General features: G+C 48.3%; 1 protein-coding gene and 1 long non-coding RNA gene across 2 annotated transcripts; one reads left to right on the forward strand and one right to left on the reverse strand.

Annotated features, from left to right (window-relative positions):
* Positions 1-850: 850 nt before the first annotated feature.
* LOC148684006 (uncharacterized) lies at positions 851-3,786 on the reverse strand. Its single transcript, XR_015946598.1, has 2 exons — positions 3,390-3,786; positions 851-1,173 (listed from the first exon to the last, which is right to left on the reverse strand). It is a non-coding gene; the product is annotated as an uncharacterized LOC148684006 (long non-coding RNA).
* Positions 3,787-4,954: 1,168 nt separating this feature from the next.
* LOC118095534 (cardiotrophin-2) lies at positions 4,955-13,983 on the forward strand. The gene is made up of 3 exons (XM_088655498.1): positions 4,955-5,397; positions 7,604-7,746; positions 10,858-13,983. Exons 1-3 carry the CDS (start codon positions 5,382-5,384, stop codon positions 11,314-11,316), a joined length of 618 nt encoding a protein of 205 aa, XP_088511624.1. The 5' UTR covers positions 4,955-5,381; the 3' UTR covers positions 11,317-13,983.
* Positions 13,984-19,953: the final 5,970 nt, after the last annotated feature.

A 19,953-nucleotide genomic window follows, 5' to 3' on the forward strand; every position in this document is an offset into this window, starting at 1 on the left:
ACCAGGGAAATCCGATCTTGACCACTGAATCAGAGCAAAAGTCAATTGGGTTTTCTTCAGACTGACGTTTGTTCCAATTTATCGCTAAAGAGCAGGTTTTCCCTGGGAAAGCAAGGGGGAAAACCGCTCGGACCCCTGCCTAGAAACCGGACAAGTGGAAAACTTGACTGATGCTTTCTAGCATACCCTCCAACATTTCTTCGATGAAAATAAGGGCATCCCAACAATTATCTGATGAAAATAGGGGTGTCCTATCCCATACCCTCCAACAATTTGCTGATGAGAATAGGGACGCTCTACCATGTCCTCCAACATTTCTCTGATGAAAATAGGGACATCCCAAGGAAAAGCGGGACATTCCGGGACAAAATCAGAAACCGGGATGGCTTCTGTAAATCCGGGACTGCCCCTGGAAAATAGGGAGTCTTGGACAATCAGGAGATTGTACAAGCCCTGAGTCGGGCTTCAAACCCAAGTCCAGTTCTACGCTGCAACCGCTACACCGGAAGGCCCTGCCATGTGTCTCTGCAATGCCGCTGAGTGTTTGAGGAATGCCTTTGCACTTTTATTTATTTATTTCATAAAGTTTATAAGCTCTTAATGGTAAAAGGAAACCTCAGTGCAGCAGGGATTTGAACCCAGGTCTCCAAGCTTTCCCTGGAATCCAGCGCTCAAACCACAACTACACCTGGCCAGGCAGGGGTTTTTTTTATAGGTAGGAATCTGCTCCCTTCCATCAAAGAGCAGGACGGAGAGAGAGAGAGAGAGAAAACCCAGGAAACATGACTCCCCCAAACCCAGCCAAAATAATTTCAGTGCCAGATTCAAATGGAACCAGCAGCAACGAAAGTCAAAACAACCATGCTTGCTGTTCGTTTATTTTAAAAAGCGTTTTGCGGGGGAGAGGCAGGAGGCAGGCAACATGAGCTTCAGCTTTCGTAAGTGGCCTCAGACAATGTCGCCTCCGGCTAAGTCCACCTGCCTTCCTAGCCAGGATGAGTCACTTTCACTGTCCCAGATTTTGCCGCCGATGCGCAGACATGCTGGGGAATCTCCAGAAGAGGGGTAAAGGCAGGATTTCACCACCTGACGTCAAGGTCCAGTCCAGATGAAGGGATAGGCCCAGACTTGCAATGGAAGAAGTTGGCATGTCCAGGCATCCGACTTCATTTCCTTAGCGACAGAGAGAGAGAGAGAGAGAGAGAGAGAGAGAGAGAGAGAGAGAGAGAGAGAGAGAAATCAGTCACTAGGAAGGAGAGTGTGTTTCACTGTCTAGGGCACCTAATAATTAACTCTTGGAAAGGTTGCTAGTGAGTGAACCAAGGAGAATTTTAGGTCCACCCATAACACACACACCCCAAGGCCCCACGCATCAGAAACTGGAGCCCGAAACTACTTTGCAGGAACAAAATGATCAAGCGTATTCTGCTCACCAAGTAATGCTTGCAAAAAGGGGAAAGGGAAAAAAGAAAGGATGTATTCTAGTTTAGTGCCTCTTCAAAAATATTATGGATGCAGCTGGAATTATAAGGTGGTTACGTGTCCAGAAGAGGGCAACCAAAATGGTCAAAGGCCTGGAAACGATGCCTTATGAGGAACGGCTTAGGGAGCTGGGTATGTTTAGCCTGGAGAAGAGAAGGTTAAGGGGTGATATGATAGCCATGTTCAAATATATAAAAGGATGCCATATAGAGGAGGGAGAAAGGTTGTTTTCTGTTGCTCCAGAGAAGCGGACACGGAGCAATGGATTCAAACTACAAGAAAGAAGATTCCACCTAAACATTAGGAAGAACTTCCTGACAGTAAGAGCTGTTAGGCAGTGGAATTTGCTACCAAGGAGTGTGGTGGAGTCTCCTTATTTGGAGGTCTTTAAGCAGAGGCTTGACAGGCATATGTCAAGATGATTCTATGTTTTGATTTGCAGCTGGAGGGGGACTGACCACGGTTGCCTTGTCATCAACAAGAGCAGTGCCGGGTTTATGTATAAGCTAAACAAGCTACAGCTTAGGGCCCCACTCTCTTGGGGGGGCCCCCAAAAAAAACTGAAGGAAAAAAACCTGGATGTACATTTCCAAAATATAAGATAAAAAACAAATAAAATGGAACCTACATACAGCAACAGTGTTTGTGTTGTGTAGGCTCCTATGATGTAAGTCATGGGCCCTGCCTGCTCTCTAAAATTGTATTTCAGTTCAACAATTACTTTGGTAAAATACATACTTTGTTACGTGCAAATGGCTTTAGATACCTATTAGGTCCATAAATTGCCATATAGCATATATTCAACACAAAAAAACAGCGACAATTTGTTGTTGACAAAGGGCAGTTGGACATATAAAGGGCCCCATTACCTTCAGTAACTTAGAGTCTCATCAAACCTAAAGCCGGCCCTGAACAAGAGTGTCGTTTTGACTTTCTTATACGTACTGTATATTTTTAAAAAATAAAAAATCTACCCCTCAGGACCAGAATATTTGCTTGAACTTTGAAAGCAGGTGGGGATGGGAGCTCAAGCAAGTGGTTATTATTATTATTATTTATTATTTATTATTTATACCCCGCCCATCTGGCTGGGTTTCCCCGGCCACTCTGGGCGGCTTCCAACAAATATAAAAATGGGAGTTGTTGTTCAAAACAGCTGGACTGGAGGGCACCATGCTGGCAAAGTCTGCACTCCATTATCTTGGCTCTAAGCATGTTTTAGGGAAGGGGCAGCGGGAAAGCTGTTGAAGACTGAGTAGGCCGGGCAGATCTAGGCTGGGTGGGAGGCCCAAGTGGCAGATACTGGAGCCTCTCCTCCACCCTCCATTGTCCTCCCCCCCCCCCCAAGCAAAGGGTTGCTCAGATGTCTTTTCCGGACTTCTTTTGCACAAGGAAACTCCTCGCTTGTGGCTGCCGTTGCTGGTGGAAGTGGCCGAAGGTGGTTGCAGAAGATGAGGCTTTTGTCTGGCTCTGACAAAAGGAGGTACAGGCAGAGATCCAACTGGTAATGCCTCCCCCTATTGTGTGTGATGGGGAGCCACACCTGTTGATGCTCCGCCTGTCGAGCAGCCCTTAAAGGCGCGGGAGGCTTGCCAGGGTGGGTGAGAAGAAGGGCAGTGCGGCTGCCAAGTCTTTATCCGCGCCACCTCTAAATCCTCTTTTTCTGACCTGCGTCATGTGGCAAGCTGCACCTGCTGGACCCCCCCCCCCTCTGCTGCACACCTGCTAAAATGTAAGGAGAACCCCCAGGACCCATCATCCTGTTCTCCCAGTGGCCAGCCAGGCGCCTGTGGGGAGCCCACAAGCTGGGTCTGAACGCCCGACAGCCACTCTTCCCACACTTGCGATTCCTGGCAACTGGCATGAATGGGTGGCATGCCAGTTGACTAAGCAGGCGTGGGACCTACTTGGCACCTCGGTTTCCCTTCCCTCCGCACTGGATATGGAGACTGCACTTGGCCCATCAGACTCCGAACGCACCCCTCCCGTCTCTTGAGCTGGAAGGGGACCCAGTAGGCCTGGCTCCTTGCCCAGCGCTTTGCCCGCTGCTCCTCTTTCTTTCTCGAGCGTCTCCAATTTCTTCGCAAACAGTAACCCAATGCCAGGACGTGCCAGGAGGCCTGTAGCAGGCAGGTGGCACGGCCCCGAGGCCTTCACTTTGTTTGTCCAACTCGATCAGAGCTCCCCGCTCCCCACTTCTGGAGCCCCACAGATTCTCCCAGAATGAAAGCTTTACTCTGAGTAGGAAAAAGCTTCACAGCCTCTTTCCTCACCCCACCCTGCATCTGCCTAGTTCGGCAATGTACATAATGTACACAAACACACACATAAGGAACCTGACTCTTCCTGCTATTTGGAGGGGGGGGGGGAATGTCTGGCTCTTGGCACCATCCCTGCCCATAAAACTCTGTGTCAGAATGTGGAGCATAATGCCAGTGTATTTGGGGCTGGGCAGGAAGAACGGGTTTAAGGTGGCATGAATGGAAGGTCCTTTCTCTCTCTCTTCTACCGCCCCCAGGGCAGAGTTCCCGTGCCTTTACCAGTTGCTTGGCAGGCAGGAATCAAACAAGGCAAGAGTTTTGCCCCCTGCCCGGAAAAACAGCATCGGGGGTAGGGGTGGGGGGAAGCTTTGCCTGTTGAGTTTCTGTCTGCTAAACATGCTGCCAGAATAGAAAGAACGGTTCGACCTCGCAACTCTGAGCAACCAGAGAAAGTTGGGCAGGCTTGATTTGCTTGGAATCACAAGGTCATCAAAAGGATCCACTTTAGGGACAGGAATGTATTGCGGCCGAGAAAGGAATGTGCTGAGTCAAGAAAGGAAGGATCTGAGCCTGGCCCCAGACAGTGGGGCGAGCAGGGCTTGGCTCTGTGCCCCTTCCACACCCTTCCGATTTGGCCGCCTCAGCCCCGGGGGATCCTCCCTTCATCGCCAACTGCAGCTGGGAGACCGATGAGCAACATGTCCCACAGCTGCCCGGCAATACCCAGTTCTTTCCCTTATCCCTTATCCCTAATCTGCCCCCCAAAAAATTGGGCAGGCCTGTTGGCAGTGGTGGGCTAGGAAGACGAGCAGGTTGAACTCTGCAGGAGGGAGGCCCCGTCCTCCCAGACAGGCCCAGTTCTTGGTCGGACTAGAAGATGACCCCCTACCATTCTATATTTCTTACTACCACTGCCCCAAAGAGAGGGGACGGTCAGAGGCAGCGGCTGTTGCCCCTCCTCAGCAGCGGGGTGGTGGTCTGGGGTCGCCCATCCCACACCATCTGGGCATTGGCAGCTGCCCAAAATAGTCCAGCCCTATCTGCCAGAGCAGAGCGTCACTGGTTGAACCAGCAACCTACAGCCTTGTGCAAATCAGAAACGAAAATGCCCTCGTGGCTTTCCTTTTCATTTCTCCCCCCTTCTCTTCCCAACTGTGCAGGAAATTGGAGAGATTTCACAATCTGCCCCTCCCCTCCCTCCCTCCTCCCCCCCCCCAGCCTAGTGTCTTAGGAGCAGGAAGCAGAACTGATGCTTTCCCCCCCCCTTCCTCTTTCTGTAGGAGGTGTTTGCCCACAGAGGGGAGGGGAGGAAGGCTGGGGAAATTTCAGAAGATGGGGACAACACCTTGGCTGGATATAAAGAGCTCTCTCAGTGGGGCTCATCAACCACCAGCAGCAGCAGCAGGAGTAGCAGCCTCAGGGCAGAGGAAACCCACAACTAGCTGGCATCTCCTGGTTCAGAGAAAGGGAGAGAGGTCAGGACCAGACATTCAAGCATCCTCCACTTGGGGGCGAAAGAGGTGATTTGAGAGGGTAGCGGGATACCCACATCCTCCACTTGGGGGCGACAGCAGCCATTTCCTGGAAGGAGCGATACCTTTGTCAACCATTAGGGGGTGACATAGAGACCTTGGCACCATGACTCTTTCTCTGGGTAAGTGCAAGCTTCCTTTTCTCCAAGATGGTCTAATAAATTCATGTGCGTGCTTGGTATTTTTAAGGGTGTTTTTTTTTAGAAGTGGGAAAAAATATGGAGGATTCTACTTGTTACGTTATGGCTCCAATAATCGCATCACTTTTACAGTATTTGTTAATGTTGTGGATGCAAGCTAGCACTATTTTCTTTTTATTTGTTTCATTTTATCCTTCTGGGTAGTTCTCCCCTGCTCACCTTCAAAACAACCTTGTGAAGTAGGTTAGTCTGAGAAACGGTGACTAAGTCACCAGGTGAGCTTCGTGTCTGAAATGGATTTGGTCTCCCAAGTCATAGTCCAAAGCGTGTTATGTCTGCATTGAGACATTTCTGTGTGTGTGTCTTTATTTGATTCATTCATGCCAAATCATGCTAAGACATGAAGTGGTGTTTTTTTTTAAAAAAAATGATTTTCAGGTTTATACATTTCAAAAAATTTAGAGCCATTTTAACATTTCAAAACTTGACCTCCCCCCCTCTTTCTGCGGTTCCTTAAATTTATTTTTAATATTTTCTGCATATCCAAATTGACTTAATTAGTTCATTTATTCATCTACTTTAAATATATACTCTTATGAAACTGCAGGTTATTAGAATACCATAATCCTGCCAATGTTCTTATCTGTTTACAATTCGTCTGTATATATTCAACAAACCATTTCCATTCTTTTATTTAAAAAAAGTTTGTTATCTTGAGTTCTTATTTTTCCGGTAAGTTTTAGCATTCCTGGGTATTCCATAATTTTTTGTATCCATTCTTCTTTTGCTGGGACTTCTTCTTTCCATCTTTAGGCATGGACATGAAGTTGATTATGTAATTGGCCCTTCCCTTCCCCATGGCAACACAAATTAAATATTAAATGAAATATAATTGCTACCCTTTGCTTCCATTCTTACTCATCACTGGACATTTACATACCACCCTTTCCTTCTAGGAGATTAAGGTGACATATAAATAGTTTGCACCCCTGTCTCTTTTGCATTGTATCATCACAACAATCTTGTGAGGTAGGTCAGGCTGAGAGAGTGATTTGAACACTGGTCTCCCAGGTCGTAATCCAACACTCTAACCCTGCAGCGCTCGTTACAACCCGGCAACCACCCGTTGTTGTGGTAGCCAAGGCTGCTTGCGGTGCGCTCCTTGGAGGCTGCGTCTACTGCCTCCCGCCACTGGCTCCAATGTGCAGGCGCACCAGCACTATGGCAGCCAACCCAGAGCATCACCAATGGCAGAATACCTGCGCCATGATGAGGAGAGTTATGGGGAAACCGGGAGTGTAAACAAGGCGCTTGCTACAACTCTCCTCGCTGTGGTGCAGGCATCTTGGCATTGGCGACACTCCATGCCAGTCGCCATAGTGCTGGTGTGCCTGTGAAATTGTGGTCAAGGAGGTGGCGGCGGCAGGTTTCTGTGGTAGTGGTGGTGGCAAACCGGGAGCGTCAGCACTTTCAGTTTGGCTTCAGGTGACAAAACATCCGGGGCTGGCCCTGCTGTCTGGTCCTTGGAACATTCCCCAGGCCGCACCCCTCTCCCTAGACGACACCACTCATTGGCCCTGCCTGCTTCATGTGGCGCATGCTTTTGCCTGGCTGGGATGTGTCCCTGAACCCTGCCAACGCTTCTTCGTTGTCTGACTGGAGTCTAGAGAGGGGCGTGTGTCGAAACGAGCCTACTTTACATGTGTTGCTCCGTCTACTTTGACCTCTGGCACCACGTGGCCCTTGGGAGGTGGTCCAGAAGGAAATGTGGCCCTTGGGCCCACCCCTGCTCTAACTAACCCTTACAACCACCACTGGCTCTATCCTCTATGAGTGCCCTAAAACCCTTGCGCCGCTTCCTAATGGCAGGACTGTGTTCCTGCTTCGGACGACTGCGCAGCATCAACAGCGGCTGCCTTGTGGGCCCTTAAAAGCCTCAAAGTGGCCTGTCTTGACTCCCGAGGTTAGCAAAACGTCGACCTGATGGAGATCTTCAGGCAGATGGGAATGGCCATCTCAAGGACGCTGCCACATTTTGGGAGGGAGGTTGAACTTTGAGCAAGCTTATCTCAAGACTGAGTCAACGGGAGAGACGGGAAGCGAAAGGGAAGTGGCAGCAAACAGTGGTGAGGAGCCACATTCAGAAAAACCCAACCCTGCACTGAATATTCATTTTGTTCCTTTTCAGCCAGAAGTCTCCTCGTCATTTGTGCAGGCCTGGTCCACATCGTCTCCCCTGACCGGGATTCACCTGTCAACGCCATCATTGGCCAGACCTTCAACCTGGCCCGCCTCATGAAAGCCAACAGCACCGTCCTTCTGAACACCTATGTAAGAGCTCTCTGCCTTTCTTCTGGAAGAGCGGCTTCTGTGTTCCAGCTCTTTCCCAATAATCCTTCTAGTTCCTCAGAAGCATATTATCTTGTGGGCATTCCTCAGAAGGCAGCTTTCTCATGATTCCCCGCTTTCCTCTGAAATCTGGTGTGTTGGGTGGGGATTGAGAATTTGCCGAGGGTTCTTTGTTTGTTTAACGTTACACCTTCAGTTCAAGTACTTTGCACGAACAGAATGTGCCACCCAGAATGTAACCCAGAACCCTCTGGATTACCCATAGCAAGGGGGTCCTTAATGGATAAGCAGCAAGTAGCAAGTTGAAAGTCTAAACATATATATTTGTATGTTTTTTTAAAAAAATACCTGCTCTGTTCCAGACCTATAGTCTGCAAAAGAAAGAAGAAATAAAGTGAGGGCAGGATTATGCAAAGTAGGCAAATGAAGCAAATACATATGCATTTCCTTATTACTGCTGGTCCTGGCATGTCAGAGAGGAAACTATGCAGGGCAGTGGCGTTGCTGACACCTGAGAATCCTGCTCAGAGCCACCATCCCTCGCAATGCTTTTAAGATTTTGCCTGCATCCTTTCCAACCTTTCCTTGCGACATTTAGGACTAGAAGCGTGCTTTCTCATGAAAATGAAAGGTTGAGATTCTGTGCCCAGGACCAGTCCCCGAATTTGGTTGCAGAACTACACAACACATTGGATATATGATCAGCGTTCTTTGGTATAGAGGACACAAGGCCCCTCTTTTAAGGGATATGTTTGTAGCATCAGTGAAGTTGTAGGAGGGTCTTTGGCTAAAAATTTTCGGTGTATCCTTGGGACATTTCATAGGTGAGGCTCAAATCTCCATTATTGTCCCTGAAGCTAAAGACTTAAGAAATGACCAGGCCAAGGCTTATCTAATCCAGCCTTCTCCTTCCAACAGCACCCGGCCATATACCTATGGGAAATTCACAAGCAGCTCCTAAAGGTCACAGCTGCATCTGACTTCATTGCTTGCCCCCGGCATTTGTATATGCAGTATCTGTGTATTAAGGTGGCCGGTTACGCATAACCAACACAAAGGGTATGCATAACCCAAAAAACAGAGGGTGCAGATTTGCACAAAAATTGATATGCCAATTTATAAGTGTACATGCACCTTCAGAAAGAATTGCTGTAATTTAAATCGAAGTATGACATGTCTCACTGTCACATTACAAGCGGGACTGAAGCAAAACTTAGTTGGTTAGAGCAGTGTTTCTCAACCTTTTTTGGGCCACGGCACACTTGTTCCGTGAAAAAAATCACGAGGCACACCACCATTAAAAAAGTTAAAAAATTTAACTCTGTGCCGCCCTATATTATAATTAAACACTTGGCAAATATTGCTTTCCGGCGGGTCAGTATTGTGTATTGGCGGCCACCAGGCTCGTTTGCACTGAGCTTTGGGAAAGAGGAGGAGAAATATTGCTTTCTGGCGGGTCAGTGCTGTTTATTGGCGGCCGCCAGGCACGTGACAATGCAAATCGCCCTTCCAGTCGCCGCACGTCGCGGCACACCAGCCAGCGTCTCGCGGCACACTAGTGTGCCACGGAACAGTGGTTGAGAAACGCTGGGTTAGAGCATGGTGCTGACCAAGGTTGCAGGTTCGATCCCCATATGGGACAGCTGCATATTCCTGCATTGCAAGGGGTCGGATATTAGATGATCCTCAGGGTGCCTTCCAACTCTACAATTCTCTGCACCCGGTATCAGGAGCTGTACAGGTAGAAAAATGACTGCCGGTGCACAGCCAAGAGCCTTGAAGTGCTGGCGACTTTGGGGCTTCAAAGCACCCAATCACCTGTTATCATTGAGATAGCAGGTGCCTTCCACTTTCTGAATTTGGCCTGTGAGGCTAGGATCTCATAAGGACCTGGCTCAGCCCATGTCATGCAAAGAAATGCTGCAAACCGGGTGCCAGTCCTGGCAACGTAGCCAAGCAGGCTGTGCCCACCTCAGGCTACGGGCTAAAGGCACCCACAGCCAAAGCTGCACCGAGCCTTTTCCCCTTCTGGCGGATCCAGAGCAAACCTGTATCGCGCAGCAGGAAACAGCACAGAAAGGTTGCCTGCGGCTGCTCCATTGTTCTTGCAACGCTTGTTCCTTGACTTTGCAACATGATCGAGGGAGAGAGGAGTCACTGGTCGCCCACGCTTCCCCCCCCCCCCCCGGCCAAAGCTGCAATCGAGAGCCCATATCTCCCACTCTCTGGTGGCCGCTCCTTCGCCTTTATTCTGATCCCTGAACGCAGTGGCTGAGTGCCCAAAGATTTCCTGTGCCCTGCTTCCCGCAACCTGCCTGGGCACAAGATGCCAGATGTAGGGAGGACATTGCAGCCCGGGCTCTGGCGCACAGCCAAGCTGCCAACGGCATCCTTGTAAAAAAAGAGAGAGAGAGAGAGAGAGAAACTCAGGTGGAACTACGGCCGGCTGATCTGGGGAACAACGAGAGGCCTGTTTTTGTTGGCCTTCCCTGCAAGGAATTCCAAAGGGATGAAAAAGCCTGGTACTGGCGGGTGCCACCCCCAGGATTTCTGAGAAGTGACAAGGGAGGAGGGCGCATTTCGTAGCAGGCACCCTCGAGTCCACAAAAATATTTAACCCCTTTGAAAATCGTCTACCTTTGAGGTAGTGGAAACAAAGGAAGTTGGCTTAAAATGAGCCAGGTCATCGGCCCAGCTAGCTCAGAAGCTCTCCAGAGTCTGAAGCAGGTTCTTTTTTTCTCAGTCCCAGACTTGCTGGAGATGCTGGGGATTCAGTCCCAGCATGCAAAGCACATGTCCCGCCATTGAGCTGTAGGCCTTTCCCTGAACTGCTGGTGGTTTCCCGGGAATACATTTCTTACGTCTGTTTTCCTGTCCCATGCCTTTGACAGAGTCTCAACATGTAGGTGCCAGGGGCCAGCAGCCCCATAAATACGGATTGTGTACGGAGACAACGCAATCTTTATCAATGGTTATTTCTTCAGCGCATTCCTGCACCAGCTTTCTTCTGCTTGGAAGGTTACGGGTGATTGAGTGGCATACAAATCCTGTTAAATTGAAAAACACAACCTCTCTCTTTCTCTCTGTTCCCAGCTGAGTCACCAAGGCAGCCCGTTTAGCGACTCCGGCTTCGATGCCCAGAGGCTGCGCTACGAAGGGGTGCCAACGGCCGGCATCCCGTTCCTGGAATGGCGGACTCTCAGCCACGTCAAGCGTGTGGAGAAGAATTACGAGGCCTACACCGCCTTTGCAGAGTTCCTGCAGCTGGTCCGGGACGACCAGTTTGAGCTCAACCCCACCAAAGTGGAACTTCTGGATATGCTGAAGGTGACTCGCTTGCGTATCCAAGGCCTCCTCAGCAACTTGACGGCTATCATGTCTGCCTTGGGAGCCCCGCCCGCTGCCGTCACGGACCCCCTCATGCTGGAGTCTGTGGAAGCCGACACGTTCGAAAAGAAAGTCCGGGGCTACGTGGTGTGCCACACGTACAAAGAGTGGATTGACCGGACGGTGAAAGACTTCTCTCTCCTCGTGGAGAAATTCCCAGCTTAAGGATCGCTCAAAGAGTAACTCACAGGTTAAAGGGTTCCTCCGTTCTCCTTGCTGCAGATTTCTTAGGGAAGCAGGCGTAGGGAGAAGACAGACTCAATACCCACAGACTGGTGGAGAAGATCTGGAAGTGCCCTTGTTGCATCCAGTCCAAACATTTATCTCCAGAGTTGAGCTCTGGAAAAAGCAGCAACTCACTCGTCAGGTTTTCAGTAGAAGCCTGTGGTTGCGCATGGTGCTGATTGGCTGCCTCCCCTGGCTGTGCTTGGTGCTCATTGGCTGCTGCTCCCCTGTGATGTCACTAAGGGCCTCTCCAGATCATGCACTAAAAAAAAACAGCCTTTCCCATTTTAAAATATAATAATAATAATAATAATAATAATAATAATAATAATAATAATGCAACAAATGATAAATGCGTAAGAATGTTTATGCAGCATTTTAAAAAGATGTAGAAATATATACAGTATATATTTTTTAAAAATGTCCAGTAGCACCTTAGAGACCAACTAAGTTTGTTCTTGGTATGAGCTTTTGTGTGCATGCACACTTCTTCACACATGTGCATGCACACGCAAGTTCATACCAAGAACAAACTTAGTTGGTCTCTACTTTACCTTTACCTTTTAAGGTGCTACTGGACAATTTTTTAAAAAAATTCAAATATATTTCTACTGCATCAGACCAACACGGCTACCTACCTGAATCTAGAAATTTAAAAGGTGTGTTTAAAAAGACAAACAACCTCCCTGGAAGTGTTAGTGAGGAGGGAGGACAAGGCTGTTGGTTGAACATGCACGCGATTGGCTGGCACACTTGCCTGCCACTTCAGTTCTAAGGCCTTGGTCACCCCAAGTTCTTTAAGTCTGTCTTCACCCTGTGAGGTCAACTTGTGCACTTGTGCTCAGCGAGATCTCTTGCATTTATGCTTCCTGGTTTTGCACTTTGTCCTCCTGCTGGGGGTGGTCTATTATTTCCAGTGGCAAACAGTCAGGCGTACACTTAAACTGAGATTAATATGATTTCAACTCTGACTGCATATCACAACTACTGTTACAGTGGGAGGGGCGGTGTGAGAGAGAACTAGATCTGTCTACTGATCCATCCCAGCCTTTTCCAATTTGCTGCTCTTCAGATGTTTTTGGACTGCAATTCCCATCAGCTCTACTCATCTTGGCAGTCTTTGCGGGGGTTGATGGGAGTTGTAGTCCAAAACATTTGGAGTAGGCCACATTGGCAAGTCTGATCTATATACGCACATGCGCACAGATGCATATTTATGAAGTGATTGTTATTTATGTCCCAGCGAAGTTTGTATGGGTTATTTATGTACTATTTAACGAGGGGCAATGGGATCTAATTTATTCAATTTTTTTCTGATGTCCAACCATCCTCTGGAGATGCAATAATGCTTAAGAAGAGCTGAAAGAGAGAGAAAAGTTCCACATTTAGAAAAGGACGGAAAATTACAAAATAGACTGTAAAACGAGGACACTAATAATGTACGTCAATAATCTGATGCTTGCAACCCCAACACATGGCTGCCTGTGACGTGTCAGTGTTTCATATCCACGACACTTTCCAGTGTACGTAATTTACATATTCATCAGCACTTCCTCAAGGAGGTGGGGGCATCACACATAGACAGGACCGGCCCAAAACATTTCACTGCCTGAAGCGATGACCGTTGGATCTTACACCAACAGTGTCAACAGGGCAGCGTTCTCCATTGCATCTTAGGGCAGAAGACTAGCTTGCGGGATTCAAGGCAGGCTGCAGGGCACATGCAGTTCTGTCCCCACAACAACTTGTTGCCACCCCATGCCCTCCAGCATTTACTACCTGAGGCGGTAATCTCACACTACCTGATGGTAGAGCCGGCCCTCTCCCTTGACCATTCAGTGGTTATGAATGATGGGAGATGTGGTCCAAAATATCTAGAGGACACCAGGCTGGTGGGGTGGGTGGGTGTGGCCAATTCCCTTGATGAATTTGTGAACTTTGCAGGGCCTTTCAAGCAATGTGAAGAGATAACGGGATGCACATTACTGCTTGGTTTAATATCATCCTGATGAACCACATCTGAAGAGCCCATCAGACCTGGGGGTAGTGAGGACAAGAGTTATGGGACTGCCGTTATTTGCTCTGTGCCTTAGATATTGAACAAAGAATGTATTTGTAACAACAGTGAGGTATAGCCCAGGCATCCCCAAACTTCGGCCCTCCAGATGTTTTGGACTACAATTCCCATCATCCCTGACCACTGGTCCTCTTAGCTAGGGATCATGGGAATTGTAGGCCAAAACGTCTGGAGGGCCGAAGTTTGGGGATGCCTGGTATAGCCATTTCTGGGGTGGTTGGGTATGTAGGCAGTAAAATCCTGAGGAGGATATGCAGCCATCTTGGGTAAAACCAAGTGGCTTTAAAATAAAGTCTTTTATATTCTTCATATTTTTTTCTCACCTCTCAATGATATTATAAATTGGTTTTTTTTAAATGATTTTATTTTGTATGATATTTTTAAATACTTTTTTAAAAAAGAATGTTGAAAATAGTATATTTTTTGGTACCTCAGCAATCATTCCTTGCAGGATTTCTTTGGATGTATCCTTGCCTTTTGTACATACGTGGGACTTTATTTTGTCTAATAAAATCCATGACATTGGAGGACCCAATGTCTGTGAAGGTGTGGGTGCTTGGGCAACAGTAGTCTATTCTGGAAGAACTAGGTTGAAGAAGAGCTCAAATTAACATACAAAATAAAGAGTAAAAATGGTAACACCCCTCCCTGATGTATTTGCCCTGTGCTCCTTGTAAACTGCCTGACTGAGAGACTTTCCAAAGACCAAATGTGAGCTGTACTATGCTCCTTGCAAAAGACTGGTGCAGGTATGCAATCTCTAACAAAAGGAGCTTTCAGTCAGTCGCTAGTCATAGCTGCCAAGTTATCCCTTTTTTAAAGGGATTTTCCATTATGCTGAATAGGCTTCCTCGCGAGAAAAGGGAAAACTTGGCAGCTATGTCGCTAGTTTGCTGGCGGGATTCAACCACATACCGGAAATTTAGGTTTTATTAACTAAAGTCTTATCACCGTAGCGTGACGAACTTACTTAAAAACAAACAAACAACTTTTTTGCAGTTAGGAAAGTGATGAGGAAATGCACTGAAAAGTGAGGGGCATACAAATGGTCAACGAGGAAACATCTTAACGCCCCACAAGCAAATCAGGAGGAAGGTTTTCACTGTTGTATAAGGCCCTTGCAAACAAATCAGAATGAGCACTCAGTAAGGCCTGGGGATATTCTAACTTCTGTCTAAGCTTTGTGCAAACAAAGCAAATGGAACGGCTCAGCGAACAGGTCATTTGGAGAAGCCCCAAAATTGTGTTTGAGGAAACAGGAGACTTGCTTTCCAGACTTGCAAAATCCCTGTGCAGGTTTTATCAACACGGGAGCAAGAAGTGGAGCTGGGCCACGTAACCCTGCACCTAAATATCTAGCCCTTCCATCTGGTTCCTGTCTTGACGTCCGCAAGCACAGCTTGCAGGATATCTGCATGGAGGGAGGGACAGTCACAGTGTCTGAGTTAGGCCAAAACGGTAATAAACAATAGCTTAGTGCGGAGCTGGGGAACCCGCGGCCCTCAGACATAGCCAAACTACAACTCCCATGCTGCCTGGGGCTAATTGGGTTGGAGCACTTCTGCCGAAAAAGTATATAGTTAAAAAGAAGTGCGTCTTCAGGTGTAGGTTCTGGGTGCGAAAATACGGCATGAAATGTCCACAGTTAGTGGCGTGACCCTGGAGTTCTAAGCCGTCATGCTGCACGTATCTTTTGCAGGATAGATGTGTCTGTTGTCCTGCATCACTTCTGAGGAAACGAAAGTGAGAGGATCTGCCGCTTCCTGCCTTTGTAGCAGCTCCCTGGCACTAAAGGAGGAGGAGGAGAAAGTGTGACCTTTGTTTGCCGCCTCTTGAAGGCCTGTGGGGCAGCATGTCAGCCTCTGAGTCCAAGGTTATCTGCTCAGAGACCGGAGTGTCACTCTCCCTCTCCCTCAAAAAAAAAAAAAAAAAAACGATTCACACCCTTTCCAACATGTTTGAGGAGATGACAGAGAAAAGAAAGCAATGGACGGGAGCCAGGAATTCTGGGTGTTGTCGCTGGGAATGTGCAGAGATTGAAACTGGCTGTTGTGTAGACTCTCTAAGCCCACAGTGGTGTTCAGTTTCTTCCTTTGTCTCCCCTGCTTTCTTTATAACGTCTAATTCCATCCTTCCTTTACCCCCTACCCACCAAACGCTACCCCCATCAAGACACGGGCACGGCTGCCCCCTGTTGGATGAGCTCGGGTGCATTTTATCCCCAATTGCTTCAACCCCAAAGGAAGCAAAGAGGCCAAAAGGAAGACCCAACTGCGACAGGCAAACCTCCTGCTATGCTTTGAATGACAGGCCGAAATTCAACATGTGCAGCTCCCCCCCCTGCCTCTTCATGCTGGGGGATTAAAAAAAATAAGCCAGTTGTATTATTGGCACCTTTCATCTAGCCACCAGAGAAAAGATGGCAACCACTGGTTTTTGTGAGAGGGAAGGGCTCTATAAGAAGGTTAAAGAAGGCTTCTGAGCATGGATGTGCACACCCGGGTCCAGATCCATGTTTGAGGAGTCATGAGGCAGGAAGCTCTCTAGGCATCCTTTGAATTTCTCATAATTCCTCAGAGCAGGGTGTGCCAACCTCTTTTGGGCCAGTGGGGATATGTGGAATTTTTGAGAAAGCGGTGTGGGCGCCAGTCACAAAATGGCTGCCATGGGAGTATGGCATAATGGCCGACATTTAAAAAGAAACACACACACACAGAAAAAGAGGCAGGCCCTCAAAATGATGTGGGGATTCCCCCTCCCCAAGACCTTTTCCAGGCGCCACAAGAGGTGGTTGCAGCCATGGGCACCCATGGGCACCACGTTAGTGACCGGTGCCTCACTTGGTGCTAATCCAGGCTGACCCAGCCCACAAGGCCTACTGAATAGAGCAAAATGGATGGTAGTCATGGAGCTGTTTTTTGGCTCTCTGGAAGCTGCTTGTAAGGATTGCTGTGACAGGAGGGATAAGTCGGCATGAGACTTTGGCTCCCGGAGAGATAAGGGAAACACTGTGCTTGATAAGAAGCCATGAGGAATATGGTCAGGAAGTACAATAGCAGGAGAAACCGCAATATGTTTGCTTCTGTTTTGAGAAGCGGCAGATACGATGATGAAACATGTTTATATGCCCGGTATGACTAACAGCATGCTGTGAGGATGTCATTATTTCTCCTGGGAAATTCTGATCATGCACAGAGGGTGAAGAAGCCGTTGCTATCTTGTGGGTGGGATTCAATTGCATACTGGCAAATTTAGATTGCACAATTAAAGCGGATGTGGTGCACGTGTGACAAATCAACTTCCAAAACACACACACACACACACACACACACACACACACACCATACCTTTTGTGGCAAGTAAAGTGAGGGGGAAATACACAGGAAAGTGTGGGATCACAACGGCTTGATGCAACATTGTATGGCCTCCCTTGCAAACAAATCAGAATGAAATAATAAATAGCAGCTGTCACCTCCCCGCATAATTTGCACAGACAAATCAGGGTGAATGCTCAAGACCCTTGTCCTCTCTCAGTTCATTATAAAGAATTCTAGACTTTTATCAACTTTCCCCCGTTTTGATACCCATGAGACTCAAAGGGTGTACAATCTTCAGCCCTGTATAGAAAAATAGTTGTACATGCCTGAGTACTTTTCCCTTGTAATGTTCGATGCGTGCAGTATCTGTGTACACGATAATTGAGCTGTGCAAATAAAAAAGTGTACAGTCTTTCACCAAACACTTGAACAGGTGCAAGCATGCACCTGTTTCCAGTGTAATGTGTGAACATGCTCAGCTTCACTGGACTCCCTACTATTCCCCCATCTGCTTATTTATTTGGCCACAATCCCACCATACATCTGAAGCGCCTGGGACACCCTGGAGCAAGCTGGGGATGGGGAAGGAGAGGTTGGTGTAGGAAGTGCTCACAGGGTGATGGAGGATGACGAGTGGAACTCGAACTCACAACCCTGAGATTAAGAATCCCATGCACTGCCAGCTGAGCTGTGTTGGGCTTCCTCTCCTTCCGACATCCTAGAAGGCCTTGGTCCCTTTGCCTCTATTGACCTTCGCCTGAACTGGCTGGCTTTTGATCTCTAGTGCACATGAGCTTTCCCTCCCCATCCGCTTCTGCTCTCTGTGGTTTTCCTGTCTAGATCATGCAGATCCTCTTTTCTCCTTTCAAGTCAGTTTTTACTGAATCCAGGAATTTCTGAATCAAGCAGGGGTTGACCAATGCTAGCTGTCTTCAGTGACTAACCAAATATCTGTGGTTACCGGAGCCCTCCTTTCCCCAATGGGGCTCCACACATTTGAAATGGAAGTGCAAAGTTAGGGCAAGTTCTCCCCAGCTCTAGCTTGTAGCTGGGTAATTCTGTTCCTTAAGGTTGGTGGGTTTTTCCCCCCAAAAGGCAAAATGGGGAACCCTGACATCAACGTTTCACAAAACGAGGTGTACCGTGTTTCCCCCTTTTTAAGACACCGTCTTATAACTTTTTTTCCTCAAAAAAACACAGGGTGGCTTACTTTCAGTGGGATGTCTTATTTTTTAATTACTGGTACGGTTTTTACGGCTCAGGGCGCTGGCTCAGGGCGCTGCTGTGCTCTCTTGAGTGCTCAGCACTGCAGCAGCCACCGGTTCCGGGCGGTGGGGCAGCAGGCATCCTTGGCCAGGCCAGGCGGAGGCCACTGGCTCAGGCGCTCCCCCCGCCGCTGCAGGGTGCTCCAAGCTCCTTGGCTGGGCCAGGCAAGGAAGAAGCAGTGAGCCCAGCGGTGGTGGCAAGCGGTGGTGGCAAGCGGAGCACGGGGATGCAGCCAGCAAGGCGGGAGCGCGATCAGCTGTTAAGCAGAGCTCTTGGCCGCATGGAGTGACTCTGTGAGTGGAGGTGCCTGTGGGGGTTGGTTTCCATGGCGCGGAAGTATGGCTTATTTTGGGGGTATGTCTTATATTTCTCAAATGCTTAAAAACCCTGCCATGGCTTACTTTATGACTATGTATTAAAAAGGGGGAAACAGGGTATGTGTTGCCTGGAGCAGTGCAAACATCTTCCGAAATCCCGAGGGGCTCCCTTGGAGGCTGCCCCCCCCAACCTATGTGACGAACCCTTTTGGAGATTTGTTATGGAACTAAGGACACAGAGAACTCCTTATCTGGGCTGGCATCCAACAATCGGGTTTATGCAGGAAGTGGCGGGGCTGGTGGGTGATCGGAATTCAATGCAGTGCTTTATAGCTGAAGGCATATTTCATTTACTGGTTCCACTGGGTCGTTGGACGTAGCCCAGTATCTTTGGATGACGCAAAAGGGATATTCTAAAGCAAACAAACACATTCTTTGCAAGAGCTGTGTATAAATTCCATAAGACAAAACAGGGGAGAATAATTTTGCATCCATCCAATAAAGTTGGCGTACTTCGCTCTGGCATAATTTATTCTTTCTGTCATGGGGGTTGTTGCTGTTGCTGTTGGTGTTGCTGTTGTTATTATTATTATTATGGCATGTGAAGAAGTGTTCTATCAGGTCAGCCTACTTGAGCTTCTAGCTTAGGATTGCCCTCTTACTATACAGACTGGCAATGGTGGGGTTTTTGGGAGATGTGTTTCACATGGGGGGTTGGCGCCAGATTTTGGGGGAGCCCATGGCAGCGGCTCCCCCAAAATCTATAATATCAGAAAATTTCATATACCTGTGGGCCAGGGTCTTACATTTTGGATAACTTAAAATGGCAATCAACCACTGTGGATGGGAGCTGTGCTACAACACCCACTGCCAAAGAGCACCCAGGGGCCAGGCCAGGAGGGCAGAGCTGGGTCAGGCTGACTTTAAAGCCCTAAACGGCCTCGGTTCAGTATACCTGAAGGAGCGTCTCCACCTCCATCGCTCTTCCCGGACAGTGAGATCCAGCGCCAAGGGCCTTCTGGCAGTTCCCTCACTGCGAGAAGCAAAGCTACAGGGAACCAGGCAGAGGGCCTTCTCGGTAGTGGCACCCCCCCCCTGTGGAACACCCTCCCACCAGATGTCAAAAAGAAAAACAACTACCAGACTTTTAGAGGACATCTGAAGGCAGCCCTGTTTAGGGAAGCTTTTAATCGGGGTATAAATAAATTATTATTATTATTATTATTATTATTATTATTATTATTATTATGACCTGGAGCCCTTCCAATAACCTGGAGCCTTTAACCAATGTCCTACTTGGTTGGCTGCTGGCGCTGGGCCTGCTTTTACAACACCTGGCATCACCTGATGCTTTAACTGAAGATGCTGCGGAAAGAATCGGGACCTGCACTCAAAGGCATATGTTCTTCAACTGAGCTATGGTCCTTCTTCAAAAGTTCCCGCCTGGCAGTGCTGAGACCTGTCTCTCCTGTTCGTCTCTGTCCTTGTCCACTGGGATGAAGCTTGCAGGCTGCTCAAGCCACAGCAATCTGCCCTCCTGAACTTCCTCGGCTCGCCTGAATTCCACCAAGTCCTGCTCAGCCACTTTCAAGTCTGGCTA

This window comes from Zootoca vivipara, chromosome 12, assembly GCF_965207765.1.
Source record: "Zootoca vivipara chromosome 12, rZooViv2.hap1.1, whole genome shotgun sequence".
In the NCBI taxonomy this organism is placed as follows: Eukaryota; Metazoa; Chordata; class Lepidosauria; order Squamata; family Lacertidae; genus Zootoca; species Zootoca vivipara.

Coding starts and splice junctions, on each gene's coding strand:
- LOC118095534 (XM_088655498.1), top strand. Junction 7,747..10,857: donor CCGTCCTTCTGAACACCTAT/GTAAGAGCTCTC, acceptor CTCTGTTCCCAG/CTGAGTCACCAAGGCAGCCC.